The following is a 26,414-nucleotide window of genomic DNA, read 5'->3' on the forward strand; positions in this document are numbered from 1 at the left end:
TGACTTTTAATGACTTTTTATTACTATACAGATACAATAAGTAATATTTATTCTTTGCACGTTTACAGCATTACTCCATTTGTGCATAACTATACAATGTATTTACATTAAAGTCTTTAAATTACACTTAACTCTTTGGCATTACAATCAAGTGTTCTTGTGGACTGATTACGTACGTGATGCACGAATCAAATTATACAGAACTTTCATTTTCTTGCAGTTCATCAATTAGCGTCATTCTATCAACTCGACGTGAATAACTTCAAGATTATCAACAGTTTTGCTTCCGTTGCACCAACATCTCGGAAGATGCAACTGCCATCCACTCGTTGGTCGTCGACTGGAACCATGTCAAACCCAAGGTATATCTACCGTTGAGATTGGCGTGTTGGCAATGACTGAACCACCAACCGCCCCGATAATTGGCTGCGCAGTCGGTGGTGCTGATGTCCATGTCGCGGTCCTTAGCGCTAAATGCCATGCCGTCCTGATAGGACAGTGCGTCGGTCGCGTTGCCCGAATAACCGGATACGTGGAGTCGATAACCAGTTTCCTCGGAGTCAATCGTGAAGTGCTCGTACTCGGCGCGCCAGTGCACGCCGTAGGTATCGGTCAGGTCGACCCGCAGCCTGCTACAGTTATCGCGAGTGAGTCGATGCAACGCCTCATTGCCGATCCACAACTCGCTGACCGGCGAACCGAAGCCGATCGAATACTCGTTCCAGGTGCGATCGAAGTCGACAGCGCCGTCAATTCTGCGAGCCACGACGATCCAGCCGGCGCGGCAGGAGGCCAGCAACGGTGCTCCGGGACCAGGTGCCAGCAAAGTCAAACCATCGCGCTCCTCGCAATTTCCCGGAAGGGAGTCTACCATGAGACGGTACTGGTCTTCCACCTGTTCTAGTTCGTGTGTGACGTTCACCGCCTTGGCCAGATTCCGGGAAAGGTCCAGCCGACTGAGGGTCTCGTTCAAGGTGTCCAGACTCTTTCGCTGCACGTCGCTCCTCTCCTGCAGCTGCGACGCGCTCACGCTCAACGCCTGAACCGCCCGTCGAAGATTGCCAAGCTCTTCCCTGGTCAGCGACAGCTCGGCCGCCTTTCGCGCCGCGTTTATCTCCAGTTTCGCAAGCTCTCGCTTTACCTCGGAACGATTGGTGTAAACGGCTTCCTCGAGCAGACGAACCGAGTCGTACAGTCGCACCACGGACTCATCCAGCTCGTTCATCGACACCAGATCCCGGGTGGCATTGGATACCCTTCTCGAGAGCTCTGCTTGCGCCATTTCGAGGCTCCTCATCCGTCCCTCAAGTTGCTCACGATCCTCGTATACCACTCGTTTCTCCACCATCGTTCGCTTCCGCGCTACCACGGAGATCTTCCGTTCGACGTTACGTAGACGTTCCTCGAGGCGAGCGCGATGAGCCAAGGCGCGGGAATAGCTGTGTCTTCGGGTTGACGCAATCTCGTGCGACCCGCTCACCTCGTTGCGAAAGATGTCAGCCTTATTGCGATGTTCCAGCTTCTGCGGATCCTGCCGCTGATCGGGAACCGTGGACTCGCATTTCAGGGACTTCAGCTCGATCTGCACCGTGCTTAACTGCAACAAATAAAAAGGGTAAGTTTTGCATTTTGTCTAGCAGACGAATGTTGGCTCGTCATTGCTCTCTTAACATTTCTCTATGATTGAGATCTTTAAAAACAAGACACGGTGGTCGGAATGTTTTAAAGTAAACAAGTAACTTCAAAAGCAATTAGTGAAAGTATTAGTCTCTGATCACACGTGAATCTTTTCATTCCAGAAAATTTTCTACCAATTCTCTTTAATCCGTCGACTTTTTACAGGCGGTCCTTGATTACGTGGTATGCGTGACTGCACGTGTGTAATACACTCTCGCATTTGTGGAATGCGTGAGAGTAGGGCCACAGCTGTCGACTCGTGTGGCTGCGGTCGCCAGCGTGTGTCAAATACCACAGACGGTAAGGATCACCGAGCGAAACTTGTATCGAAAACGAATTTATAAACACGCGCAGATGCATGGTCATAGAATTTCTCTTGTGCATTAGGGAAGAATTCAAAATTATTAATTTAATATTATCTCATACCATTTGAATATGTGACATGACTTCATATGTTATATCATTATTTATATTTTTTAAATAACTGACTTAGCGAACACGATGTTCCATTATCGTTCTTTTTCTCTGTAAAATATTTTTAAAAATCCAAAACACATTTTATACCATTAAAAAGTAACTTGGCGTAAACATTGCACGAGATAAATTTTAATTTATATTATATTTAGTGCTTAACTCTCTCATTCTTTGCAAATCTTATTCTTATATTTTATTATATTTGACTTCTTATGACGATTGAGAGTTGAAGGTAGAAGCGCAAGGGCGGCAAGTATTTAAGAGGAGGGAGGGTAGGCTGGTGGGCCTGAGGGGCATATGCGTGCGGCCCAAAGGAGAGGCCCGTTGCGCGGGCGAGGCGGGAGGAAGGGAAGAGGAGGAGGAGGAGGTTGAGAAGCAGCTGCCAAGCGGCAAAACGAGAAACAGGAACCAAGCAGCTGGCCGCCCCGTGCAAGGCGCAGGTGCACCGACCATACATCCCCCTTTCTTCTTCCTGCCATAAATACTAAATGGTAGCGGCAGCCGTTATCTACACGGACGCCCGTTGTCCGCGCGCGAGCGACCGCATGCCGGGCCCTTCGGCGTGTATACGCATACCACGAAATCGATCTCGAGCCATTGTGGGCGAAAAAATCGGCCGTGGTCATTGAGCGGCACGCGCGGATCTAGGAATCCCGTTGTCGGAGAAAGTCATCGACGACGGTATTGAAGAACATACGTAATATACGTATACATATCTGTATACGTAGGACATATCATTCTCTTCTAGATTTTATATTACATTCATGTAAAAGAGAAGAGAATCTGATTTGAGCAACGCTTAATTATCTTAAACATCTGGCGATTGAGCAAATTATAATACGTATCAGTTGAAGTAAAATACTTCAGAAACTAACAAACTTAAACTCGAATATAAATTCTATTCTTACGAAAAATAATCACGAAATAAAAGATTAATCCGTTGCTTCGGAATGAAATATATTCTTTGAGCAATAAGTAAATTTCCCTCCTCTCATTCCTACGCCTGGTTTGGTTCAACTGCGTTGCAAATTGGTACCATCTGCCTATCATCTTCCGCTGTTTTTTTTTCTGATGTCAGCCAGCCTTACTCTTTAACATCTGCGAGAAGAAGACAACTCACCTGACTACTGACATCCGCGCAGGAGCGGGACAGGAGGCTGGCGCGTTCCTTGGTCGCGGCGATGTCGAGCCTGATGGTACCAAGGGTGGCCTCGATCTTGGTGATCCTCCCACCGAGATCGCGTATGCTTCTGCCGACCTCGGCGACGTCGCCCTTCAGCAGGGCCAGTTCGCTCCTCATCCTCGAGCGCTCGGCAAGCTCCTCGCTGGCGTTCCGCGTCCTGAGCACCTCGGCGACCTCGCTTTGTAGCTCCGTCACGGCACTGCCTAGCCATCGCACCCTCAATCTCTCGTTCTTCGCCTCGTTGCCGCTTCCGCCGCGAAGTGCGTTCACTTCCTTCCTGCACGTGCGAGGGGATACGATTATAATATGTTTTTATGGCACCCCATCATTAAAGCGACCAAAATCCTCTCTTCGTGTACGATAAAAGCAATAGAGGAACAGCTAAAACCATCGTATACTTTAAAAATAAGGAAAAAACTAGGGTAAATCTATATTTTCATCTCTTATTATCAAAATAACTTTACACGTATATTAAATCTTATTGCAATAAAAAATTACTGCTCACCTAAAAATTCAGATCTTACTATTAAATTCTGATAATTTTTAAAAAAATACGTAAGAAACTCTATGATCCTGATCTTTATACAAAATTGGCCTGACAGAAACCTTAGACTTGAATTAACTTCTAAGGCTTCTCGCACCAGCCAATAACGTAATTATGCACTTGGTGAGTTCTAGTACATGTGTATTGTATTACAATACACTACATGCAAAAAAAAAAGACGTTACAGTAAATCGCGTCTTACCTCAGTTGCTTAACTTCATTCCTAAGGACGATGAGTTCCGTATTCTTTTCCATTGCTTGTTTCAGACTCTCCTCCAAGGCATTGTAATCCTCCTGTCGATGATCCAACAGCGCGCTCACTTGCTCCTGCAATAGCTTGATCGTGCTATTGAGATCTTCATCCGCGCGCGTGCCGGCAATCAACGTACTCGCGGCGATAATCGCTGTTAACAGCAACCGTAGATTCGTCATCTCCGCTGATCTCTTGGGTATCTTCAGTCAAGATCTTCGGACTTTTATACTTCACAATTCATATATTCTCCTTCACAAAGATATATATTTTTTATTTTATGAATCCTCGAGTGTATTATTGTATCCTGTGTATTATTTTACCATTCGCACAGATTCTCGGGCTCGGTAATTAACAAAACTTCTTTATTTCCAGATTTTAATGTTTTCTGAAGCCTTGCATCTTCGAATTTTCGAAAATTCTCGTCGAAGTCTTAACTCTGAATTTCCTTAATAAAAATTCTTCACCTTATTTAGCGATCGACGAGATTTACCGTGATTTAACGTGATTTGTACGCGATTGCCATCCGATTGATCTCGATGGGCGAGATCGTTCAGTCGAGTCGCGAAGTCACGTGCGGAGCGGGGATTGTGTGCTTGATCACCTCTCGAAAGTCTACTGGCGCGGCCGAAACGGTGTACGAGTTTTATATCCCTTGGACAAAGGTCCGCTCGGACCCGGTGTGGAGCAGGTGTTCGGCAACACCAGGCCCTCGTCAGGTATATATTGTCTCGCGCGCGGCCGTCCCTATCCCCACACGCCACTGCTATGCGAGCCGTCTCTGCCCACTCATATCCCGAGATGAGTATGAGATCGTAATAGATACGTCGTATGAGATCGCGATATGATAAATGCGCGAGTACAGGGTGCTGGGTAATAATCGCGTCTGGCAAACGGGGCGAGAGATTTTTTTTTTTCTCCGGTAAAATTTGATTTGAGTCAAACTATACATCTTTCTGTAAAATTTTTCAACTTTATCTATAGTTAGCATTTTAGTAAGTATCTCTCCAGTCAAGATTCTGTTAGATTAAGATCTATTTGAAAGATTGGATGTCTCTCTCTTTCTTGTTCGCGATTTGCAGAATAAATTTAAGCGCAAATCGCAGGAATGTATCATATATAAATATTTTAAATGAAGGATATGGATTTTTGTTGTGTCGCCTAATTGGAGAAAACGAGAAAAGCAAAAGCCACTTCGGCGTTCGGGTAAAATTAATAATTTATTGAAAACAATGTCCAACCTGTTGGAGTCTACCGTTTATATTTACGGATATGGTAACGCGTTAGTAGATTATTGAATTGGGGTGATGGAAGTACGGCTACGTGTCTGTGTTTGGATTCTTTTGTATGACAAAATGTTGGATGTAACACGTTGAATTCCCGCACGCACAGACGCGTGTGAAAATAACATTCTCCCGTTAAATACAATGTCATTCATTCCTGAATAACGTTTATACAATCTTCACGATATTCCCTCGAAATCGATGCTAACGATGCTAAACATTATCGGATATTCCATGAGTAATAATATGGCAGAAAATGGCACCGAGCTAATTATTCCTGTAAAGGCGAATAATCGATTCAACGAACACGATAGATTCGATTAGATATAACAGAGAGCTTTTGCAATACCGTGTTTTGAATACGATAAACGCTAAAATTACGTGCAATACTGCAACGGAAATAATTGATAACTCATAATTTATTTGCAGCCTTTACAAAATATATCAAACTCGCGAGTTTAGCGTTTACGGTATCCGAAGCATGGATATTGCAAAAACTCGCCAACAATCGCGGGTTAGAATGAAGGGTGAATTAGATCAAAGTTAAAAACCTGCACCGTAAAAACAGCATATAGATAAGAACAGAAAACAACAGATACTGAAAGAATTTCCAAAAGATACGGAAGTAAGTCGAAATCAAATAAAAAAAATCTCAACGAAATCGAAACGAATCGGCATGGGAGTTTTTATCATAATCCGATTCACCCTGCAATCCCGGCCAGCCCCATTACAATACACGTTACATAAATAATTTACCGCTTACTATTGCGCGGTAACCGAGCTCGCGTTAATTCGCGTCTGTTCTACGTCGCAAATCTAGGCAATAATGCACTTAAGTAATTAAATGCTGCTCTCCGAAGGGAGGAGGGGAGCGCAGCTACAACTTTTATATGCGAAAACAAAACATGGAATTCCTCCACACAACTAACAATTAGTTGAAATCTCAGAGCGCAAAACAAAAAAAATCTCAACAAGAAAAAAATTAAAAAGCGAACGTAGAAGCTCTTTCTTATTGTTATATTGCTACGTCCCTCTGTTTAGGCATTTCGTATGCCCAACACGTGCCAGTCGCGTGTCCCCGATAAATTCTCTAAAGAATTACGTCACTTCAACGCATCTCGGCGTTCAGTATCTGCTACTCTGTAACAAGTACTACATACTTAGCACATACTACGGAAATTAATCCGCGATTACACAGCCAGAAAGTCAAACTTAATTTCGTGCAATGTGCGTACGTTAACGCTAATTGGATTCCTCCTTAAGTCTGGGCAGATCCGTACGTGCCGGTCGGCGGTCGGTAGAGTCTGGGCAGCGTCAAAATCTGCAAGCTGTTGAACGCGTACTTGCGCACGCCGATGTTCTTCCACGTGTTTTCCCGGCGACAGCCCTCGCTAGAACAGAGGGGAGCAATGCGTTCACATCAGATTATATAATATCAGATATCATATCAGACCTACGAGATGGTCTCAATAACATAAAGAAAGAAATTTAAAATATCTAATTTTTTTAAAGAGAGATGTTATTTTCAGAAATATTTGCGGTACAAAAAATTATTTGGCACCCTGTGAGAGTGGAAACTGTTCTTAAAAATATGATTATTGCTATTGATCAATCAGCCCCGATCAAATATTTTTCTCTTTATCTTTTGCACTCACCTTCGCATACAGTCGAGAGCCCTCATGTACTCGTGTTCAGCCAGGTGATATTCCGACGATAATATATTGACTTGTTCAAGAGTGATCGACATACTGGTCCGATCTTTCGCGCTTTTGCAGCTGGTGAATCTCAAACCGCGCATTCTTCGGCATATTTGCGAGGACAATTGCAAGATTTCTACATTCTTGTTGACCTTTTCTTGCACACAGGTCTTCAAATTGGTCATCATATCCGACAATGTGTGGCCCAGAATCGACCTAGCGGCAACTGTAATAAAAAGATGTATCAATTTTAAAATCTATCGAAAAGAAAAGTATCTAAACGACACAAACGTCTAAAAGGCATTGAAAGAAAATATCGGATAGGTTAAATGTTTTACAAATTAGATTCTAAATTTTTTAAGCGATATTTCTTAGCTTTTTGTTGTCTTTTAGTTTTTTACTTACAACGTGTAGATGCAGGTTCCGTCGGTAGATTCAGCTTCTTAAATCTCAAATAATATTCATTCAATCTGTCGAAGTTGTCCATGTTACTTTTCTCCTGTGGCTTCGTGGTGCCGAGACTCTCGGCTAAGGAAGCCATCTCGTTAATACCAACGTTGAAGAACACCGGGGTCACGTTAAACGATAATGTTTGTCTCGAGGAGGGCACTAATGGCAAGAGAGAGTAAATCGCGTCCGGAACCGGGAGTATCACCGTCAACGCACTCCGCGATCCTACTACGCGCGGCGTAGGAAGCTGGAACGTGCTAGACTTTCTATCAACTCTGCAAGGATAGCATTCGCATTTAGATGAAAACATCTTTTTTTAACGTAATTCAATCAAGAAACGTGACAAATAAAGCTTCCGCCTACCTGTGTTGAATGCCACATCTGGACAGAGTAAATGTAACGGTATGCGTGTCTTCGACCGCTACAGCCATGTCGCCCCACATGTCTATCTCGTCTCCGTAATAGCTAAGAAGGCCTTCGAAGGAAACCAATGGTCCCAGAGTTGTGAGAATTAGGAGAAACATTGGATCGGGCCGTTGGCACCATAGTTTCGCCATTATGCCAGTTACTAAGGCAGTTAGCTGAAATTTTACGGAGTTATTTAGTAGATGCTCTCACATATCTTTCTTACCAAGTTGAATAATATGAGACGCTCACCGCTTGACTGAAGCAAACGTCTCGTCTATACCGAACGTTGCACACGCGCTGCGCCATTTTCGAGTCTTCCTGTACGCGAAATACAGAGTGGGTCAGTCTGGCAGTTTTCAGCAGACCGTCCATGGCCTGCCGCAGCTTCTTCATGCTCGGCCTGAGCTCGCTCGTCCAATCGACGATCGACGCGAAGTCTAGGCCTTCGGTAAACTTGTTTCTCTGTCCCGAATTATTTTTGATCACGCGCGTCATCGAATCGACTGCTTGGCACACTTCATTGGAAGACGAGTTACGATAAGTATCGGTTATCCCTAACAATGCATTATGTTGCGGGTTTTTACTACGTTTTTGCATTAAAAAATTACATCCTAATAAAGCGGCTTCCTTACCTTCTTTTGCCTTGGAGAACGCCGGTTTTTCTAATCCCGGGCTGGACTGCTGCCGCTCGTTCGACTCCTCCAGCAATTTGTTTGACTCCTCGCATTTGATACCGTTTTTCGGCTGAATTGTAACGACTTCAACGTTATGCCGATTACTCGGCAAGCAACCCTTCAAACTCTGCGATCTGCTCAGGCTATTTTTGTTACGCAATCGTACGGCCGGACTGCTGCATCTACCGCAGAGAAATTTCACCTTTGATACGAGGCACATGACGCTCGCCTCAATATTCAATTGAGTGAGATCCCACGGCTCTGGCTCGTCTGTAGGTTTGTAATAGTTTGCGGATGGCGAATTGCACATCTTCTGAGTATCCAAGAAACGCTTGCACGGATCAGTATCATTCTTCAAATCTTCCTTCTCGTCGTCATAGCCTTCTTTTTTCTCGTTGTCGTTACTTCGCTGAACATTCTCATCGATTTCCGCTTCTGTCTGCTTAGGATCGTCCTCCACGTCTGGAAATATTACGAAATTCTCTTCTGCAACATCGCTCTCGCCGGTGTTATTGTTGGGCGCCTCGTTTTTCGAATACGCTATGGAAGCGTACTCGCCATTTCTGATGCCGTTCCTCGTCCAGATGTCCTGCACGCACTCAGGAGTATCGGGCGTGACAAAGTCGTCGAAATCAGGGCTCCTCAAGTCAAAGTTCAGCTGTTGCGTGATCCGTTTGAACGGCGACAAGGACTGATTAATCTTAAAATCCAGTGTCAAAGTGTCGTCCGAAGACGAGGTCGTGGTCGAGTTGTCCTGGACCTTCGCGACTTTGTACTCTTCTAAAAACGTTAAAGCCTCCTCTACCAAGCCGGGATCCCACAGACTAAGTAAGATCCTGGTCTTCGTGATCATATCCTCGCATATCGGCAGCATGCCACTCGTTTGCTTCTCCTTGGCAAGTTTCATCAAGGATCTCATTGCCTCTACAACGTCCCGGCGTAATTGTTTGATCGCTTGGATCGCGTCATGCGCCATCGTAATTTTGGATGTTCCCTGATACAGTTGATTACTTCGCATAGGCGACTCCTTCAGTGCCTGTACTAATCTGCAAACGAATGAACAATATTATTAAAAACTATAATTGTATTTTATATATTTTGACGATCACTTGGATAAGAAACTGTACCTTATAAGTCCGCCGTTTTTGCTTTTATGGGAATGGGCGGTAAATGCTCCTACGCTAATAAAATCATAAAATCCGCATTTGTTCAACGTGTCGTTGTGAACCCACATTCGTTGAAGATGTAAATTTAAAGGCGCAAATTCGAGAGTACGGTCGTTTTTTCGCGACGACTGCTTGAAATAACTCCCTGAAATGCGAATCATTAAACGTTCGAATATTAGATTTTTAGAGACGGGTTTACTTTCTTTCATAAATACATTGAGTTATTTATTACGAATTAAACATGAATATCGATATCTTCACCTTTGTAGGCGGCTAAGTTTTCTTTGGCTTGGGAATACAAATGTAACAAGTGAAGATGACGATCAAGCAATTCGATTTGCTTCGTATGCCAAGGCTCCCTCAATTCTCCCATTCCAGCTACCTCTTGCAACAATTCCTTTTCTTCCTGTATCCAAATACCCCTGCAATTTGCCGCTACGTTATTTCCCTTCGCGCTTTAATCGCCATTAACACAAGATAAAATAAAATATGCTCACAGTAAATGTTGCGGAAATTGGAAACAGAGTTTGCTCTCCGCCATAATCTCGTGTACGCAAATATCACCCCCTAGTCCGGAATGGAACCTACGATAATCAAATTAGATGATGACTATAAAATGCACCAATAAAGTCGATTCGTTGGTGTAAAAACTTGTAGAAACTTACCTGTAAGTCTGCACAAATGGATTTGCAAAGAGAAGTTTCAACTGGCCTTGATGCGGGAACTTAATTTTTGTCCCTAATCTCGGAGGTAACGACTGCGAGCGTCTGTGCGAAGGTAACTAGAAAAAATATATCAATAAGAATTAAATGTCTTTCTCTTTCTGTATAATAGTGGTGTGACGACGAAATCTGTCATCAATGAAAAACGCTAATTGAATTAACATATTACTTGTTGTTGATTGTTGTTGCTGTATACTGCATTTCGCGATGGTGTACTCTCTGTGCTATTCCCTTTATCCTCGGCTTCCAGATTCCACACGTTAATCGTTAAAAATCCGACTGTCGTTGTTTTCGCTGATTTTAATGGTATCCTTAATCTAAAAAAAAAATTTAAAAAAATGAAAACAATTGGAAGAATATAATTAAATAATTTTAATAAATAGCTCCATGTTTAACTAAAAAGTTAAATTTTCTTAAATATAGAAAATTTTAATATAAAAACTATGTATAAATAAATTTTAAATCTGAGTTTTGTATTTCTTTGCAGAGTTTTCGACTTCACTTAATAGCGACACATTTAAATTAAAATTACCTAGGAGTGTCTTGCACTGTACTGAAAGTCACGATCGCGCTTCCTATCGGAGTTGCGGTCTGGCTGACTCTTTCCCTGACATCGTATGCGGTTATCCTGATTTTTGTTTCAGTGGTTAACCCGTCGCTAGCTCGAAAGCTTACCGTAGTTAAGAAATTTGGATTACTACTTCGCTGAAACAAGCCACGAAAAAACTCTTACAGATTGACTTTAGCTGACTTAGAAACACTTTTTTTCGAGAATTTTTCTCGTAGTTACCTCTACGACTTCCGTTCGTGCGTACTTAATCCAAGTTTTGGAAGATTTCGACTGTACATCTATCTCTAAAACGGGAGTGGGTGGCCGGCCATGTCCATCGCACAACAGATTGTCGCAGGCTAACGATATCTCGCACATTGGTACTTCCGCCGGATCTGAGAAAACAAATTCAGCATGAAATCAATGTGCCAAATTTTACCAACTATGCTTCATGCACCATAAAGTGTGAATAGCAATCCACAAAAAATACAATTTTACTATGAATTACCAATAAAGCTTCAAACAAATAGCAAAGTTGAAAAATGTCGGATTGACATTTTATTAATAATAATTTTTATTAATAAAAATTCAGCAACAAATATTTCTATAATCCTGCATTAATTAGCTTTAAAAATTCAATATTAAATTCGTCAGTACATATTGAGTTTAATTTTTGTCAAATTAGTCTGATTTAAAAGAAGGTTACAATAATTAACATGCTAAAGAACGTGTGAAAAAAATCGTGCGTTTCAGACAAAGAAACACTTCTAACTTTAAGACTGTTAAAGTGTTCGCACCTGTGAAGGTCCCGCGCTGCAGCCGCAACATCTGTATGTCGGTGTCGTGCTTGTGCCCGCTGAAGGCTTCGATGCGCTGTCGCAACGACAGCAACTGGCTCCGCATGCACTCGTAGCTGGCCAGCTGCAGCGCCTGCAACCAACTGTCCCGTTCCTCGGCCGTGTTCGCGCCTAACTGTTGAAACAAGCCTCCGTCGAAAACTGCAACATTTTTCCCTCTATGCTTTTTGACGTCGCCTCGCACGCTACGTGAGCAGCGATGCACCAAGGAAGAGGATGGACGAGAAAGAGGGAAATGCAGAAGCTGCACGGATGATAAAATACTTGCCTATGCTGAATCCGTAAGGGACCTGGTTGTTGGACGGTTCCACGCGGACCGTGCACTGCTCCAGTATGATCACTCCCAGCGGCTCCGACCACTGCTCCCGCGATTTGAAATAGAACAGAAGGTTGCCTCGCAGTCTGCACCATCGTTCGAGACTTACTGCACAAGAGAAGCAGAGCAGCAGCGGCTTAAGCGCAATCATTCGTACGCTGGGAGATTTTCGTTAAGGAGGGGGATTTCTGCATGATAACAAGCGGCAAAGAAGAAGAGACGAGGAAGAGGAGAACGATATCTCGTATGTTATTCGGTTCTTTGCGGACTACCGATTAGCAATGATAATCAGATTTTTCGAAAGAGCACATCAGTCTCAATGAAACGGTCATTAATAATAGTACGAGGAGCGGAGATCCAATTAAAAATCTGTCGCAGCAATCAGACTTAAATCTACTGCGCCTGTGACTATTAATTAGCGCCAAGATAATATATTCTTCCCTACCAGATAATTTTTCTTTCTTAAAGTTTGTATACTATATTTTCATGCATATGTGGCGCATCCAATTTTATAGAGATGTGCCCTTTCGAGGGTAACGAGTTTTCTCGTGAGACCGATTACCCTTATATCATTTCGTCATTATATCGCTGCGTCCTTGATCTCTCCCCTTCTCATCCCCTTCGTCAATGCGATCGATGCGATCTTGAACGGGAATTTACAAGACAAGCACTCAAAGCAAGATTATATGCTGTAAACATATAAATGCAAAATGCATGTAAATACGTGTATTTTAAAAGATGTTTCCTACTCGTTCTCCCGTTGAATTTAAGTGATGCCTTTTTCATGACATGAACATTTGCATATTAAATCATTGTCGCTACAATTTTTTATTTTTATAGAGTTTCTCTCGAAAAACATACACAACATGCGAAGCATTCTGTTCCACATGCAAGTAACTCTCGATTCACCAAAAAAGCGTTCTATGTAATTTACTAAGCAAACTTCGTTAATTTTTTATCAAAAAAGTAATCGTACAATATGTATATACATTAATCCCTGATAACAATTTAAATAACCAAGTAAAACAGATTACAAAATATCAAGCTGTGAGAATTTGTTAATACTGAATAGTTTCCGCTTTTATTCTGATGAACCGAGAGTCAAGAGTTCAGTAATAAGAATACTGCATGCAAACATTACACGTTAAGTAGCAAGAAAATCAATTTTAGTAATTTCAATGGAAAAATTAGATTCAGCATATTAAATACAGAACACAGATGTTAAATTTTCGAGTTCGATATTCCGTTCATTCGTCAGATTATTCGATTCTTTCAATATTTATTTCAATACTCAACCGATTAAACGGGAAATTAGTTTCATTAAAGCGTGCGTTGAATCACTCTTGCAGGTGTCTTTATGTAAGTGTCGGAAATGTTCACACACGTTAATCAAGATTAGCCGGGCCGTCAAAGAGCGTGTTAATCGCGTGTTAAAAATAGCGATGTGAGAGCGTGAGATGGTTTCATAATTATGTATCATATTATAGCAAAATGCACTCGGGCAAGTGTATACCTTTGCTCGCGCCGGCGGTAACGCAATTGAGATCTCGTAGACTCTTATGCGACCTTCCTTTCTGATTTTTGTTCTCGGGTTTTTTACCTGTACCTGAAAATTTCACGAGATGCTGATAGTCGCCACAACGACATCCTGACAAAGGTAAAGGGAAAGAGGGAGAAAGAGCCAGCGAGTGACCAGAGTGACCTAATTTTATCTGTTTGCGATTATGTCAGGGCGTATCGATTTATGACAGATCGCGTGGAAATGAAATTCTGCGAATCTCTTTGTTATCAGTTTATTAATATCCCGTCGATACGAATGATCATTCTTATCGCGGGGTGATAATTACATAGAGAGTTAAGCAACAGAGCATATCCTATTTTTACGGAAGTAACTCATCCGATTCTATCTTTTGCGTTGTGATAATGTCAGAAATTATCTTCCAATTAGGAGCGAGACGGAGTTTCACTCTGTCATTAAAATGTTTGTGCCTCGTAATATCGAAACATTATTGTTTTACTAACTTTTTGCCCCGATAAGTATTTAAGTAGCTGAATTAAACTCAAGTTAATGAACTCTGGATAATGGTTGAAGTATCCGAATAGACTCCGCCTCTATATACTCTTGATACCTCCGCGAAGTTTCTAATGACGTCATTCAAATGACGCACGACAAAACAAATATTCTGCTTCGTGCAAAGCCATGCCGTAATACGAAAGGAGACAGAGAAAAACGGGTATAAATTATTAAGTCTCTCCGCTGCTATCGCAGGCCTATAGGCCAAGGGAGCCGATAAAGTCTATTTCGTGCAACATATTCCGTCATCTATTAACGTAACAGTTAATAAGTCAACAGCTATAAGGGTATACGAGCGTAAATATCAAACAGCTCCAATCAGACTATAAAAAGACTTGGAACGACGATAATAAACAATAATCTCTCTTTTCTGACTAAAACAAAGCTCGGATCAAACGCAGCCATTTATTCTTTACTCGTAAACACATTCAACAATCTGAATGGCACAATTTTCTAGGGCTCTACGTCAAACGCCAAACGAGGAATTCTCACGTCGTATTAAGTATATCGTCAAGCTTTGAAAACGAGGGGTCGATCATGCATCGGTTCATTCGCCAGGATAAATTCTGTTGCTATGTGATTTAAAGAGGTATCTATCGGGCTTGTAAAAACATTCCGAGAACTCACTTTCTGTCCTGCGAAAGAAGCCTTCTTGCCGTTCTCTTACGTACAGGATGCCCTCCTTCTCGAATTTCTGCGAAGGCTGCGTAGCCAGAGTCAATAGCTCTTGCTTATTGAATCTCATCTTGCACAGGCAATCAAGCCGACATATTTACAGTTTCTGCTGCTTACTTGTCTCTCTTATATACTGGAAGTTGGAACATGCGAAAGCCTTTAAAAACCATAACGCTGCATTCCATTCAAATTTCTTGTTGCGCAACTGTGGTACACAGTTTGAGAGCTAACGTTCTTCATCACTTTTATTTTGAATTTAATTTACAAATATAAGAGAGTTAATTCTTCATGGATTTAAAATGAAAATTCCTCAAATTGCACAGTAAGAACACAACTGTCAAAAATACGTATATCATGAAAAGCAAATATGTCATAACATATTTTTAATCCAATTGTGAGGATTTTAACAAGCACTTTTGGTTTCGACTAAGTAAATTGATAAAGCATATTTTGATCGAAGAACAATCGTCAAAAATTCTCTCGTGAAAAACGAGGGATTCCAGAGAGGAGGGGGAGACGTACCATTTTTACAGATGGATCACTGCTCGCGCGGTCCCTCTCGCTGCCATCGGCATTGCGGCACGCATCTGAAAGATATCAAAACACGGTAGAAGACAGCGGGCCGGTGGCGGCGCGTCAAAAAATGTCCATTCCCAACCACTCACGCGACGATCGACGATGAACTCTCAGTAGCGAACGGGAATCCAGGGTGTACAATGCTCGGCCGGTTCGCGCGGGGCGCATCGGGGAAAACCCCTGTCAAAAACCAGACGTGTCACGCGCCGCCGTACCCCGCGGGCAGCCCATTCCCGTCGCGTTATCGGTGCGGATCAAATCTCGAGCCGACGGGACGCACGTGCGACATGGAGGATCACATGGAGAACGAATCGGTCGGTCGGATCGAGCGGACGGCGCGCGCGTTCGATTCGCGCGGCGACGTTCAATGCGTCGCGGGCGAGACGCTAAAGGCGCGGCGCGTCCCAGGCAAACATCATCACGATCGCCGGAACAACAAGCACGTCGCGGCGAGCACCGCAAACCGTTCGCGCTAAGCGTAATTGGGCGGTCTCATCTTCGGCCGAATGTCGGGCACGTTGGCGCCATCTGCCGACCGATCGCGGAAGTTTAAAAGTTTCGATTGCCGAATTGAACTTGTGGCGACATCTATTAGCGCGCCAGCGAAACTCATCTTCGTCGTTACACCAACTATTCGCTGTCGCGCTAATAGATGTCGCCACAGCTTCAATTCGGTAGCCTAGTGCCTAGTCGAATTTGAAATTCGAAACCGAAGAAGAGATCGAAAAGCGTTCGGAGTTTCGGAGTCGCCGTCGTCGCCGAGACCGCGCAGACCACTTAAGTTAGGTTAGGTTTTTGGTCGGCACTAATAAATAATATGGTGTATTATTGAACATTTTGCTCGCGACATGTCTGTCAAGCTCTTGCGCTATCTCGCCACCGATCTTCTAATTCCGAGGGGCCAGCATGTTCGTTACGGCCATCGGATGCGAGGGAAAGCGCCGATCTATGCCCGTAACCTGCAGCAGCGTCTCGAGGAACTCAATCGCAAAGACCCGACGATAGATTTCAAGGTGAACATCGGCTACGCGGTGCCGAAAATCACCAGACGTTCAATAACGAGCGCTTGGTCGGACGAGATCACAGCACGGAGGAACGACACCGAGCTGGAGAGAGCGTCGCGCTTCAGGAAGCTGTTGGTGGATCTGCAGACGGTGAGGGGAGATTGGCGGCAAACCGACGGGATCTCTCACGTGCACAGACTGGCGAAGCACTACGGCGTCTACGACGACCTGTACGGTGATGCCTACTTCATGCCGACAGTCCCGCTGGACGTGAGCTACGATCTAGCGGACGACAAGCTGGTGAGGGTTTACACTGGTAACGTGATCAAGCCGAGCGAAGCTTCCAGGGTACCCGACGTGACGTACAACGCGGAGGACGGGTCGCTGTGGACCCTGATAATGTGCACGCCGGATGGTAATCTGACTAAGGCGGACAACGAGTACTGTCACTGGTTCGTCGGCAACATCCCTGGGAATCGTCTGAAGGAGGGCGAGGAACTGGTGGACTATCTGCAACCGATAGCGCCGTACGGCATCGGGTATTGCAGATATATCTTCGTGCTCTACAAGCAGGAGCGTCGCATAGATTTCTCGGAGTACAAAAGAGCCAAGCCCTGCCTGAATCTGGAGGAGCGTAATTGGAGAACGTTGGACTTTTACAGGAAGTATCAGGATCACTTGACGCCTGCCGGTTTGGCGTTCTTTCAATCGGACTGGGAGCCCTCGCTCAAGGAATTTTACTACAATACGTTAAAAACGAGAGTGCCGATATTCCGATATAATTTCCCTGAACCGTTTATAAAGAAACAGAAGTGGTTCCCCTTGAGGGAACCCTTCAATATTTATCTGGACAAATACCGCGATCCTAAGCAGATAAGAAAGGAGTTTCTATTGAGGAAGCTGAAGAAGGTTCATCCCTTCGACGGGCCGGAGCCGCCGAAGAAATTCCCGTTGGCCCATTACGAAGAGAAGTACAGACCTTCCTGGCTGAAATTCGAGGTGATAAAGAAGAGGCGTGGATACGGTCGCGTCAACGATCTCGAAGAATACTAGATTGATACTTGGTAATGCATATTGTACAATAAATGAAAGTTGTTTTCAAACGTTACATTTTATTGCGACAAAACCTGACGCGATAAGTTATTCCGGTTTCAGATGTGCCTCGAAAGCTTGTCTGCTGCGGTACTTGATGTCTGCCCGCGTTGGAACAGTGACGTCGATCTTCTCGTGTTCCACCAATAGCCCTGTATGTAAATTATATGACTTGTACAGAGGGAGTCGATAAAATTGTCAATTTATAGATGAAAGAAGATTTACCAATTTGTTCCTCTTCACCGGTCCCGAATATCAAACCGGAATTATAATTCGATACGTAGGTGTGATAAAGATCTCTGGCTTCGTCCTCCTGCTTGAGATCGAAGTTACTAATATTGAAGAGAATGTTCGCTTTTTTGCTGACCTTCGACAGCAGCACCAAAACTATGAAGTTGGTAAATCACGTTAATAAACCGTTTTTATCGGTGACTTAATGTTTTAAGGGGAGAAAAAGATTTAAATCTGTATTTAAATTAATAATTATAACTTTCTTCACCATCGGTGTCCATTCCTTCAATTTCTGCTAGCATGTCGCGTTCTTCCACATCTTCTCTGTCATTGACTATCGGTTCTTTCTTATTCCCGTTTTTGACTGGCTTCTTCACCGCTCCTTTGCCGCTATGTCTGACGCAAAGCAACATTGTGTTCATACTCTGTAAAGCCGCTCTGATATTCGTGAGCAACTCGCCATGAGCTTTTATCTGATCCTTAAGATCCTTCTCGCGTTTCTTCTCGAGTTCGATTTGTTCCAACATGTCTTGTATACCGTTTATCTTATACCTGAGAGATTTTCAAATTATTACTCGTAATTTATGAGATAAAAGATGTATATCTATATTAGTAAAATATCAATAATTAACAGTAGTTTTCTTTTTAATATACTATTTATGCTCAATACTTTAACATATCTTGTAATAATTATTTACTGTTCTGCAGTTTTTGTGGAATGCTTAAGACTCTCGAGAACTTGTACAGCCTGATTTTTTTTGCTCAATAAAACATCACGGTTTTTCAGATTGGTGTCTAATCGCGCTAGCAAAGCTGTTCTTTGCTCGGATTGATTTTCAAGCCTGATCTCGCAGGAAGGAAACATTTTATAGAAAAACGTAAAAATTGTACATAAATATAATGAAGGAGATATATATGTGGAGACCAAAATAAAATACCTTGATAGCAAGTCATGATATGAACGCACGAGTAGGACTTCTTTCACTTCAGTACAGATACTTTCCAAATGTGCTAACTGACCTTCTAATATTTTATTATTGGCGAACACATCGATGTCTTTTTTCGCAAAAACGTGAACACTCTAAGTTGTAAGTAAGAGAATACCTGTGTAAATCTCTTCGTCGTACAAGTTATCGTTGAGAAATACATATTTTAAAACTTTATCTAATAACTTTATAAATAGCATGTATCTATCTACTTTATATACAAACTCTTTAACTAATTTAAGTATCTTTTACCAAAATTTTATTATTGATATCATTTTTTTTACAATTTTTGCAAAAAGAGGGACCAATGGACCTATGCAGTTCGATCTGATTTGTAATTACTCACCTCAATGCGCACTAATGACTGCGCGTAAGCCCACAAATCTTTCACCTGATATTGTACAGTACTCAACATTTGTTCTCTGATTTTCATATTACGCAAAACGACTCGAGACATTCGTTTGTATTTCTGCCTGATGTCGTCCAGATTTTCCGCCGCCAGCTGACCCATCACTGTCACCTTCAACATCGCTTTGCATTGGGAAGATTGGTCCTCTTTTAAGGTGTTCAACAGGGTATTGAAAAATATCGCATCCTACAAAGATTTCGTAGGAACGAGAATGATGTGGCCGCATGAATTATTGGATTCCTTATGCTTTTGAGATACAAATACTCTTCGGAATATGCCACTTGTATTTAATAATCAAAGATTTACTTTTCTCAGGATATTTAGCATCGACCAATACGTAGAATATATGTCTTTTGCCGCGTTATGCTTCGCGATGGATCGCTGTAATTGTGCTATCAATCGTTGCTGCTCGCAGTTCGGTAGATATTCGCTTTGCCTCTCGAGTTCAGTTGACAGAACGTTATATTCCAGCTTGTCATTCGGCGAACGAGCAAATCTTTATGGCTCAAAGTTAGCGCGAAACATGTATACGAATCTTACATAAGATTACATACTGAGTACATAAGGAACGTCATAATGTTACAATATATTGCTACAATTAATACTCTAATGGGTATCTAACTTAATGTCATACTTATATATGTAAGCACTTTGCTAATTATTATTTTAATCGTGTCATAGTGAATATTTAACATTTATTAGGTCGCGTAAAAATCAGGCTCTACCTGTAACTCGATACCTCGCTTCAATTTTCTCTTTTTCTCGTAGTAGAGCTTGTCCAGGAATCGACGTTTCAAATCGCAATCTTGATATATCGCTGCATAAATTTCCTACGAGACAAGATTCTCGTATTACAGTGCATCCCAGAATTACATCCTTACAGAATTTGAGTCACTTAAAAATTTGAAGGCAATGTTGGTCTATTCTTACGGATGGTTTCAGGTGATTAAACGCCAAATAAAATCTTCTGTGGTCGCCCAGCAATCTGAGGATATGTTGTTTAGCGTCATCGCGGAAATCAGTGACAATTTCGCGATGTTTCTTAACATCAACTTCCAGGGACGCGACTTTTCTTGACACTATCGATTTCAATTTCGTTGCTTGCGACAGCTGTAGCTTCTTGTCGCGTGCTGGATGTATCGGGACAATCGGGTATAACTATTTAGAGTTTATATTTTTTACTGAACTACTTTAAAAAGAGATTTTATCTCAGAAATATCGAAAGGAAATTCTTACACAATGTTCTATCTTATCTGCGTCTAAAAAAAGTTCTATTCTAGCTATTGATATAGAAATAGTATCATCATAAATATAGTTTCATCTGTAAAAACGTTTCTCTAACATTGTGTATAATATTCTATAATCTTAATTTAAATGTAAAATACTTATGGCTATTAATATCAATCCTAAGATAAATCCTGATCTATTTCTCTATCTAATTAAGTTAGAAGCAGAGCGGATATGTCTGTCCCAATTCGTATGGAGGACAGATAATTATGTTAATTAATTTTAAACAATGCTTAACCGTGCAACTTCAGAATTCCACGATATCGACTTATTTTGTCCCTGATGAGCCATGTCTTCACTTGTATCTCTTTAGGAGCTTTCGCGCGACCCATTTCCCCGACGTTTTGTAACCTTTGGGTACCAACATCGAGTATTAACCATCACATCACGCGCAAGCGAGGAAATTGTCATTATCCGATTAGTTGCACGCTGCATTCCAGTTATTATGGCAACGAGAACGGTAACTATGTCAGGCTAACATTTTAATACTCGTTTAGCATCTACCCGGTAGCGAAAGGAAATGTCATCGCGATTTATTATCAAAAATAAATGGAAATAATTGTGAGAAAATATTTATTACGAAAAAGGGATTTGCTTTTATTAAAATCGTTATACGTCTGGAAGAGAATTATAAACAAAATACTGGTTATTCCATGATCTACGTTTAACGCAAAATGCTCCTTCCATTGTGATCTACTCGTGATTATTTGTCGATTCGGTAAATCGTAAACTGCAACTATTCATCGCCTGATAATATCATTAACTTTTACGTAACGTGTCTACCCTTCGAAACAATTAAGAGAGTGCTTCACGCGAGTTTCCACGTTCCTTTTAGTACTGATGCACATTTGCTACCCGTAATAATGAATATTGAATCCTTTGTCATGTAAGATAAAATAGCAGTGGTAGTTCATGAGATTCTCGAATATTCGAACTCTCACACCTCTTTATAAGATCGGCAGGGTGGCGGTGGTGCGCTCCAAATGCCATTTTCCCGACACGACGGTTTTTTTACTGGTTCCAGAGGAGTCACGTAGCCAGGTGAACACGTTACCTGTTTTATAAATTTTAGAATTACCTTTCAATAATTTTGGAAAATTTATTTAATTATCATTTATGTTCTAATCTCCCCATTACTATTTGATTAATGAAATCTGTTCACCTGTATGTTATCTCCTGGTTTGTACCAAAACTTGAGAGGCGCTATTCGGCCATGAGGAGGATCACCTGGATAAGGACACCTTACTTTACCTGGAATAAATAATTAATTTGTTATTTAAAGATCTTAACGATTTAAAAAAGGATCACGTAGAACAGTATTACATTAATTTCTTTAGTTATTGTTTTTCGTGAAATTACAGCAAAGGGGCGCGATTTTTTTACGTTAATTAATGTATTGTCAATCGCACTTGAGATGTTAGAATGTTAAAACTTAGGAAGGATACTCACATACGGGCGAATCGTGAGACCAAGTACCGTTCTCGGTGCATATGGTTGCCGCTTCTCCTATTAATTGATGACCTGGTTGACAGGCGAATCTCACTAAGGCGCCGACTTTGTATGTTCGGTTGTGATACTGCTTTTTAGAATACCGCGGTTGCTCGACGATGCGTCCACTTCGTGGCGTTTCCGGTACAGGACAAGTGATCTCTGCAAACGTTATATTTTGTTAACTACAGCATTATTTCCTCTAAGATTATGATTTCACATAATCTTTCTAATCAAAATTATGATTCCAAGATTGATTTTACAAGAATCTTTTTCTAAGGATTGTACTTTCATAATAAAAAAAAGTTAAGTCTGAAAAGAATTATAGTTAAACATTTTGCATTTTTTTTTTAAAGAGAATTATTATTAGAATTATTATCTAAGGAATTCTTTAAAAATAGAATTGTTCCAAAATGATTGTTTTACTCTGACAAGTCGGCATAGATCCATTCCACTTGCCGTCCCTCTCGCATGTCATACTCTGCGAGCCCGAAAGCTTGTATCCCCACATGCAGGTGAAGAGAGCTTTCTCGCCATAAGTGTTATTATGTTCGTTCAATTCCAATAACGCGTTCTCCTGGATATTTATCTCTGGACACTTGATCTTCTCACAATGCGGCACCTCCGTCGACCATTTGCCTGCAAGGACACAATTTTCTTAATTTTATTGTATCTAACTATACGCTCGCTGGAAGCAAGGGTTGCTTCATACCGTTGTACTGGCACGTGATGCTGGGAGCACCTTCCAATCTGTATCCCTCTGGACACTCGAATACGGCACTATGTCCCATTCGGCTACCCTCGACACGACTTATTAACGGCGGCTCCGGGACTTCCAGTACCGGGCACTGAACATCTGCGAAATTGAAATACCGAAGTATAAAATAAAGAACTATCGTGGCTACTGAACGTGATCAATATTGGTGCAATAAATTCTAAGAATAGCAACAAATTCTTTAATATTCTACAAAGTGCAACTCAATAGCCGTACCTATGACACGAACTCTTATAGAGTTGTTGAATCCTTTCGGCGTGGTGCACGTGTACATTCCGGAATCCTGAGGTTTGGCATAGTATATTGACAGGCGATACTTCCAGTCTCTTTCCCGTGCAGCGATCGCCCATCCTAGGACAGGTAAATAAAATATAAATCATTTAAGAACGAATGTTTAAATTTCAAAACATTAAGCCGGGAAAGATCTGATCTTTGAGTCTGTTTCAATGATATAAAAGTTCCAAGGTCTCGCTTTTCAGACTTGCGGTAATACCCGAGTGACTCACCCGTCAGATATCGACGGAAAGTTGAGGTCCACGTCCATTCGGGATTGCCCAACTTCCTAGCGAAGAGACACTCCAAGTGCAGGATACTTCCTGGGTAAACGGCGAGTGCGCCAGTCGGATCTACCGCGGCCGAACCAGCAGGTAGACCGAAGACGATGGTCGGAGGTACATCTTCTGTTCTCGGACAAACATCGAAATTAAAAAGGGACTTGTCGACGACATTTTATACAATATAAAGAATTGAGACATCAAAAGTTCAAGTATTCTTTTCAGTTACTTTCTGAATAATTGGAGCAGACTGCTAAATAGACATCTGTTGTCCTCGTAGTGTCTTCTAGATGTTTGCATTGTATGGGCCTTAAATGCTATTATATGAGATATTACGACGTACCGGTGTAATTGGAGATCGCCGTGGTAGGCTCGCAATAAGGCGTCTTTCCGTCCCACGCACCGTCGCGGCAGTGTAGCAAGGAGTCACCGATGAACTTATATTTACCTATTTCTCGACATCTTACCATGAGTCGTTCGTTATGAGGCACACCGATCGTGTCTACCTGTAACATTTGTTCTTCTAAAATATTCGAAACCGAGAATTAGAAGTAGTAAGGAAGCTTCCGAATTTCCAATTACGTTTCTGGAACTGTATCAAGTTTTCTTTGTATTTTTTACTTTAAAATTTATCGGCTTTACAGCCTGTAATGATAAAATTTCAAATATTCAATTTTATTTTATGAAAAAAGAATATAGATATATATTTTTTAATAATAATTTTTTTCAGCGACTGAATTATTTGAAATTGCAGTTAATTAGTAATTGACGATATTAATTATAGCCATATTAAATATACGAATTCAGATGATGTGAGAATCCTTGCAATATTAAGACTTTATTAACTTTAAATTGATTTATTTTACTTATTTTCTTGCGTTACATTTCCAAAATCGCTTCCTTACTACCGAAGCTTATGTTTCGATATTAACAATTCCGTTGCCGGAAGAAAAAAAAGCGACATACTCACAGATATAGTAAGATGTTTATAGGTGACGATAAGAAAAGGATGAAGGCCTTTCAATATGCAAATGCCATCCAGTCCTAAATTCTCGGTATCTGCAAGTATAAACGCGACAGATGCACAACATATTTAGAGCATTTTGAATGCTATATCTTTCAGTTCGCGCACGCTCGCTTACACCCTCGCAACAGCGTCCGAAGATCGATCACGTTTTATAGCGGCTTGCGCGATGAACGCCGAAATAGAGATCGATCCGACTCGATCTCGTGGCACATCAACAAAACCATCGTTTATTATCATCGCGCCCACGAGCGGTTGGACCATGCAAGGGGTTGCACGTGCTTCCCTTTGAATGCTACTCAAGAGTAACTTAAGCTTGAACGAATAGAAAATTGCAAATCTTCCGTATAAAATGATAAAATTAAAATTAATCGGGATAAAAATTAATTGTGTGCTGGAAATGCAAATTTATAAAAAGTAATCTATATTTCTTGAAATTAAAAGCCGATTCTTAAATCTTCGTATTCTCTTCCACACGTATTGAGAAGAGATTTATATTTTAACACATAACATCACATTTCAAATAAGTTATGACAAAGTAGATACGATTATATCTTTCCTCAAAAGAAAATATCATAGTTAAGTGGAGTTTTATATAGAAATGTGATTTCTCATTTAAAATCAGTTGTTTTGATGGAATCATTGTCCTGATGTCACGATAATGCCCTAAACATTTGAAGAATGTTACAAATTCTACCTTCCATATCTTCTCTTCAATTTTTTCCATCATTATAGCGAAATATAGAAATATTATAGAAATATTCTCTGTCAATTCCGTCGTTCTTTAAAAGTAAATTTCGATCGCAGGACCCGCACTGGAGACTGGAGTATCCTACGAACGGTGTGCACGCACCTATGCACTTGATGTTCAGCGTGAGCAGGAGCAACGTCGTGGTCGCTATCGCGGCGACACGTGCACGCGTCCTTCCCGAACGGTCGTCGCACGGCATGCTGCTGGTGATCCTGACAAATCCCGGTCACGCAGGACCATGATTAACGACGACGAGGGACGCTAACGCGGCGTGGTAGCGAGGCGGATACATGATCGCGCATCGCCGATCGGCCCCGGCTGCCGTCTCGCGATCCCGCTCATTATCTCGTCGCAGAACGGAGGGACACTCTCGTCGCAACCGAGCTTCAATTATCTCACACCCCGCGATCGGATGTGGGAGCGAGCGACGATACCCTAGCAACAACGTCGATACTAAACATCCATAATCGGCGGGGGTGGCCCGAAACTCGCTATTCCGGGAGGGATGCGCATGCGGCCACCCTTGTTCTTCATCCCCGTCTCTGTCTCTTTTTCTCTCTCTCTCTTTCCTCATCGTCGCTGCTTTCAACCCAGAACTCCATTTGGTCCATGTGCCAGATCTGTAATTCTGCCTGCGGATATACTGGGTGATAATGTTCACCGGTTCTGAAAAGTTTATAACGAAAAGTTAAATGAAGTTTGTTGAATGGCCAATGTTGAGGAAATTCTAGTAATATTATTTATCATTATCGTCAGTGAAAATAACAAACATCAAATAATATTCAATTGCATTAAAAATTATAGAGACTAGCTCATGGAACTATATGTGAACACGATGTCCAAAGAAGTCCATTGTCAAAGTATTAAATTTTAATAAGAGATTCTGTTAGATTCTTTACTGTTTATTTTATAAATGTAAAAAGCGCAAGAAATGAAACAAGGCACCCTGTAGAGAAATCCTATATAGAGGTGTTATTACGAGAGGAGTCTCTGAATCACTTTGTTCCCGTTTTAAGCATCTGTGACCTATCTTTCTGTTTCTTTTTGGGGGATTAATGTAAAAGCAGTACATGAGAATGAAAAATGGAGAGACGCTCAGGCACTATTCAAGTGTTTTAAGGGCGTGAAATGAAAACGAAGTACAAATGCGAGCTCGAGTACGGCGAAAATTTATGAGAGCTGAAAAGAACGCAAATAATATATTAATAAATGGATAATGGAACGAGCTGAATGTATA

At 41.7% G+C, this 26,414-nt stretch overlaps 5 protein-coding genes across 9 annotated transcripts; 1 reads left to right on the forward strand and 4 right to left on the reverse strand.

Moving 5' to 3' along the window:
* On the reverse strand, window positions 1–5,116 carry LOC112468382 (protein scabrous-like). The gene is made up of 3 exons (XM_025037520.1): window positions 4,081–5,116; window positions 3,272–3,611; window positions 1–1,597 (listed from the first exon to the last, which is right to left on the reverse strand). Exons 1-3 carry the CDS (start codon window positions 4,308–4,310, stop codon window positions 272–274), a joined length of 1,896 nt encoding a protein of 631 aa, XP_024893288.1. The 5' UTR covers window positions 4,311–5,116; the 3' UTR covers window positions 1–271.
* Window positions 5,117–5,266: 150 nt separating this feature from the next.
* LOC112468381 (type I inositol 3,4-bisphosphate 4-phosphatase) lies at window positions 5,267–16,229 on the reverse strand. 5 transcript variants are annotated; one of them, XM_025037515.1, is made up of 19 exons: window positions 15,666–16,229; window positions 15,523–15,587; window positions 14,953–15,133; window positions 13,765–13,857; window positions 12,204–12,359; window positions 11,876–12,076; window positions 11,319–11,473; window positions 11,061–11,233; window positions 10,698–10,845; window positions 10,472–10,587; window positions 10,304–10,390; window positions 10,068–10,228; window positions 9,768–9,951; window positions 8,599–9,686; window positions 8,216–8,520; window positions 7,922–8,139; window positions 7,514–7,833; window positions 7,067–7,334; window positions 5,267–6,802 (listed from the first exon to the last, which is right to left on the reverse strand). In XM_025037515.1, exons 3-19 carry the CDS (start codon window positions 15,068–15,070, stop codon window positions 6,670–6,672), a joined length of 3,924 nt encoding a protein of 1,307 aa, XP_024893283.1. In that variant the 5' UTR covers window positions 15,071–15,133; window positions 15,523–15,587; window positions 15,666–16,229; the 3' UTR covers window positions 5,267–6,669. The 5 variants fall into 5 exon arrangements, with proteins under 5 accessions (XP_024893283.1, XP_024893284.1, XP_024893286.1 ...); XM_025037516.1 differs by having other exon boundaries at window positions 14,953–15,157; XM_025037517.1 differs by having other exon boundaries at window positions 5,274–6,802; window positions 8,216–8,481; window positions 15,666–16,228.
* A 75-nt stretch (window positions 16,230–16,304) lies between these two features.
* LOC112468391 (39S ribosomal protein L38, mitochondrial) lies at window positions 16,305–17,887 on the forward strand. The gene is made up of 2 exons (XM_025037529.1): window positions 16,305–17,644; window positions 17,736–17,887. The coding sequence occupies exon 1, from the start codon at window positions 16,425–16,427 to the stop codon at window positions 17,631–17,633; it is 1,209 nt and encodes a 402-aa protein (XP_024893297.1). The 5' UTR covers window positions 16,305–16,424; the 3' UTR covers window positions 17,634–17,644; window positions 17,736–17,887.
* LOC112468388 lies at window positions 17,673–20,917 on the reverse strand. Its single transcript, XM_025037526.1, has 11 exons — window positions 20,885–20,917; window positions 20,229–20,456; window positions 20,006–20,128; window positions 19,933–19,952; window positions 19,605–19,794; window positions 19,236–19,484; window positions 18,842–18,984; window positions 18,602–18,745; window positions 18,172–18,455; window positions 17,898–18,059; window positions 17,673–17,824 (listed from the first exon to the last, which is right to left on the reverse strand). The coding sequence occupies exons 1-11, from the start codon at window positions 20,915–20,917 to the stop codon at window positions 17,721–17,723; spliced, it is 1,680 nt and encodes a 559-aa protein (XP_024893294.1). The 3' UTR covers window positions 17,673–17,720.
* On the reverse strand, window positions 19,422–26,399 carry LOC112468390 (locomotion-related protein Hikaru genki). The gene is made up of 10 exons (XM_025037528.1): window positions 25,280–26,399; window positions 24,373–24,461; window positions 23,746–23,908; window positions 23,355–23,528; window positions 23,065–23,199; window positions 22,786–22,929; window positions 22,500–22,712; window positions 22,035–22,235; window positions 21,748–21,836; window positions 19,422–21,639 (listed from the first exon to the last, which is right to left on the reverse strand). Exons 1-10 carry the CDS (start codon window positions 25,374–25,376, stop codon window positions 21,523–21,525), a joined length of 1,422 nt encoding a protein of 473 aa, XP_024893296.1. The 5' UTR covers window positions 25,377–26,399; the 3' UTR covers window positions 19,422–21,522.
* Between the last annotated feature and the right edge of the window lie 15 nt (window positions 26,400–26,414).

This window comes from Temnothorax curvispinosus, unplaced genomic scaffold (assembly GCF_003070985.1).
Source record: "Temnothorax curvispinosus isolate PA1 unplaced genomic scaffold, ASM307098v1 QBEX01018442.1, whole genome shotgun sequence".
NCBI lineage: Eukaryota > Metazoa > Arthropoda > Insecta > Hymenoptera > Formicidae > Temnothorax > Temnothorax curvispinosus.

Bases quoted from the DNA above. Each gene is read 5' to 3' on its own strand.
- LOC112468382 (XM_025037520.1), bottom strand. From the start codon at position 4,310: ATGACGAATCTACGGTTGCTGTTAACAGCGATTATCGCCGCGAGTACG. The intron at 3,612-4,080 runs GTAAGACGCGAT...TCGCACGTGCAG, and splicing joins AATGAAGTTAAGCAACTGAG to GAAGGAAGTGAACGCACTTC. The intron at 1,598-3,271 runs GTGAGTTGTCTT...TATTTGTTGCAG, and splicing joins GCGCGGATGTCAGTAGTCAG to TTAAGCACGGTGCAGATCGA.
- LOC112468381 (XM_025037515.1), bottom strand. From the start codon at position 15,070: ATGAGATTCAATAAGCAAGAGCTATTGACTCTGGCTACGCAGCCTTCG. The intron at 11,474-11,875 runs GTGCGAACACTT...TTGTTTTCTCAG, and splicing joins GCAGCGCGGGACCTTCACAG to ATCCGGCGGAAGTACCAATG. The intron at 10,588-10,697 runs GTAATATGTTAA...TATTTTTTCTAG, and splicing joins GCAACAACAATCAACAACAA to TTACCTTCGCACAGACGCTC.
- LOC112468391 (XM_025037529.1), top strand. From the start codon at position 16,425: ATGTCTGTCAAGCTCTTGCGCTATCTCGCCACCGATCTTCTAATTCCG.
- LOC112468388 (XM_025037526.1), bottom strand. From the start codon at position 20,917: ATGGGTCGCGCGAAAGCTCCTAAAGAGATACAA. The intron at 20,457-20,884 runs GTGAAGACATGG...AACTCTAAATAG, and splicing joins AAGCTCCTAAAGAGATACAA to TTATACCCGATTGTCCCGAT. The intron at 18,456-18,601 runs GTAAATAATTAT...AAAATCTCTCAG, and splicing joins TCCACAAAAACTGCAGAACA to GTATAAGATAAACGGTATAC.
- LOC112468390 (XM_025037528.1), bottom strand. From the start codon at position 25,376: ATGCCGTGCGACGACCGTTCGGGAAGGACGCGTGCACGTGTCGCCGCG. The intron at 22,930-23,064 runs GTACGGCTATTG...TCAATTTCGCAG, and splicing joins TATAAGAGTTCGTGTCATAG to ATGTTCAGTGCCCGGTACTG. The intron at 21,837-22,034 runs GTGAGTATCCTT...TATTTATTCCAG, and splicing joins GTCTCACGATTCGCCCGTAT to GTAAAGTAAGGTGTCCTTAT.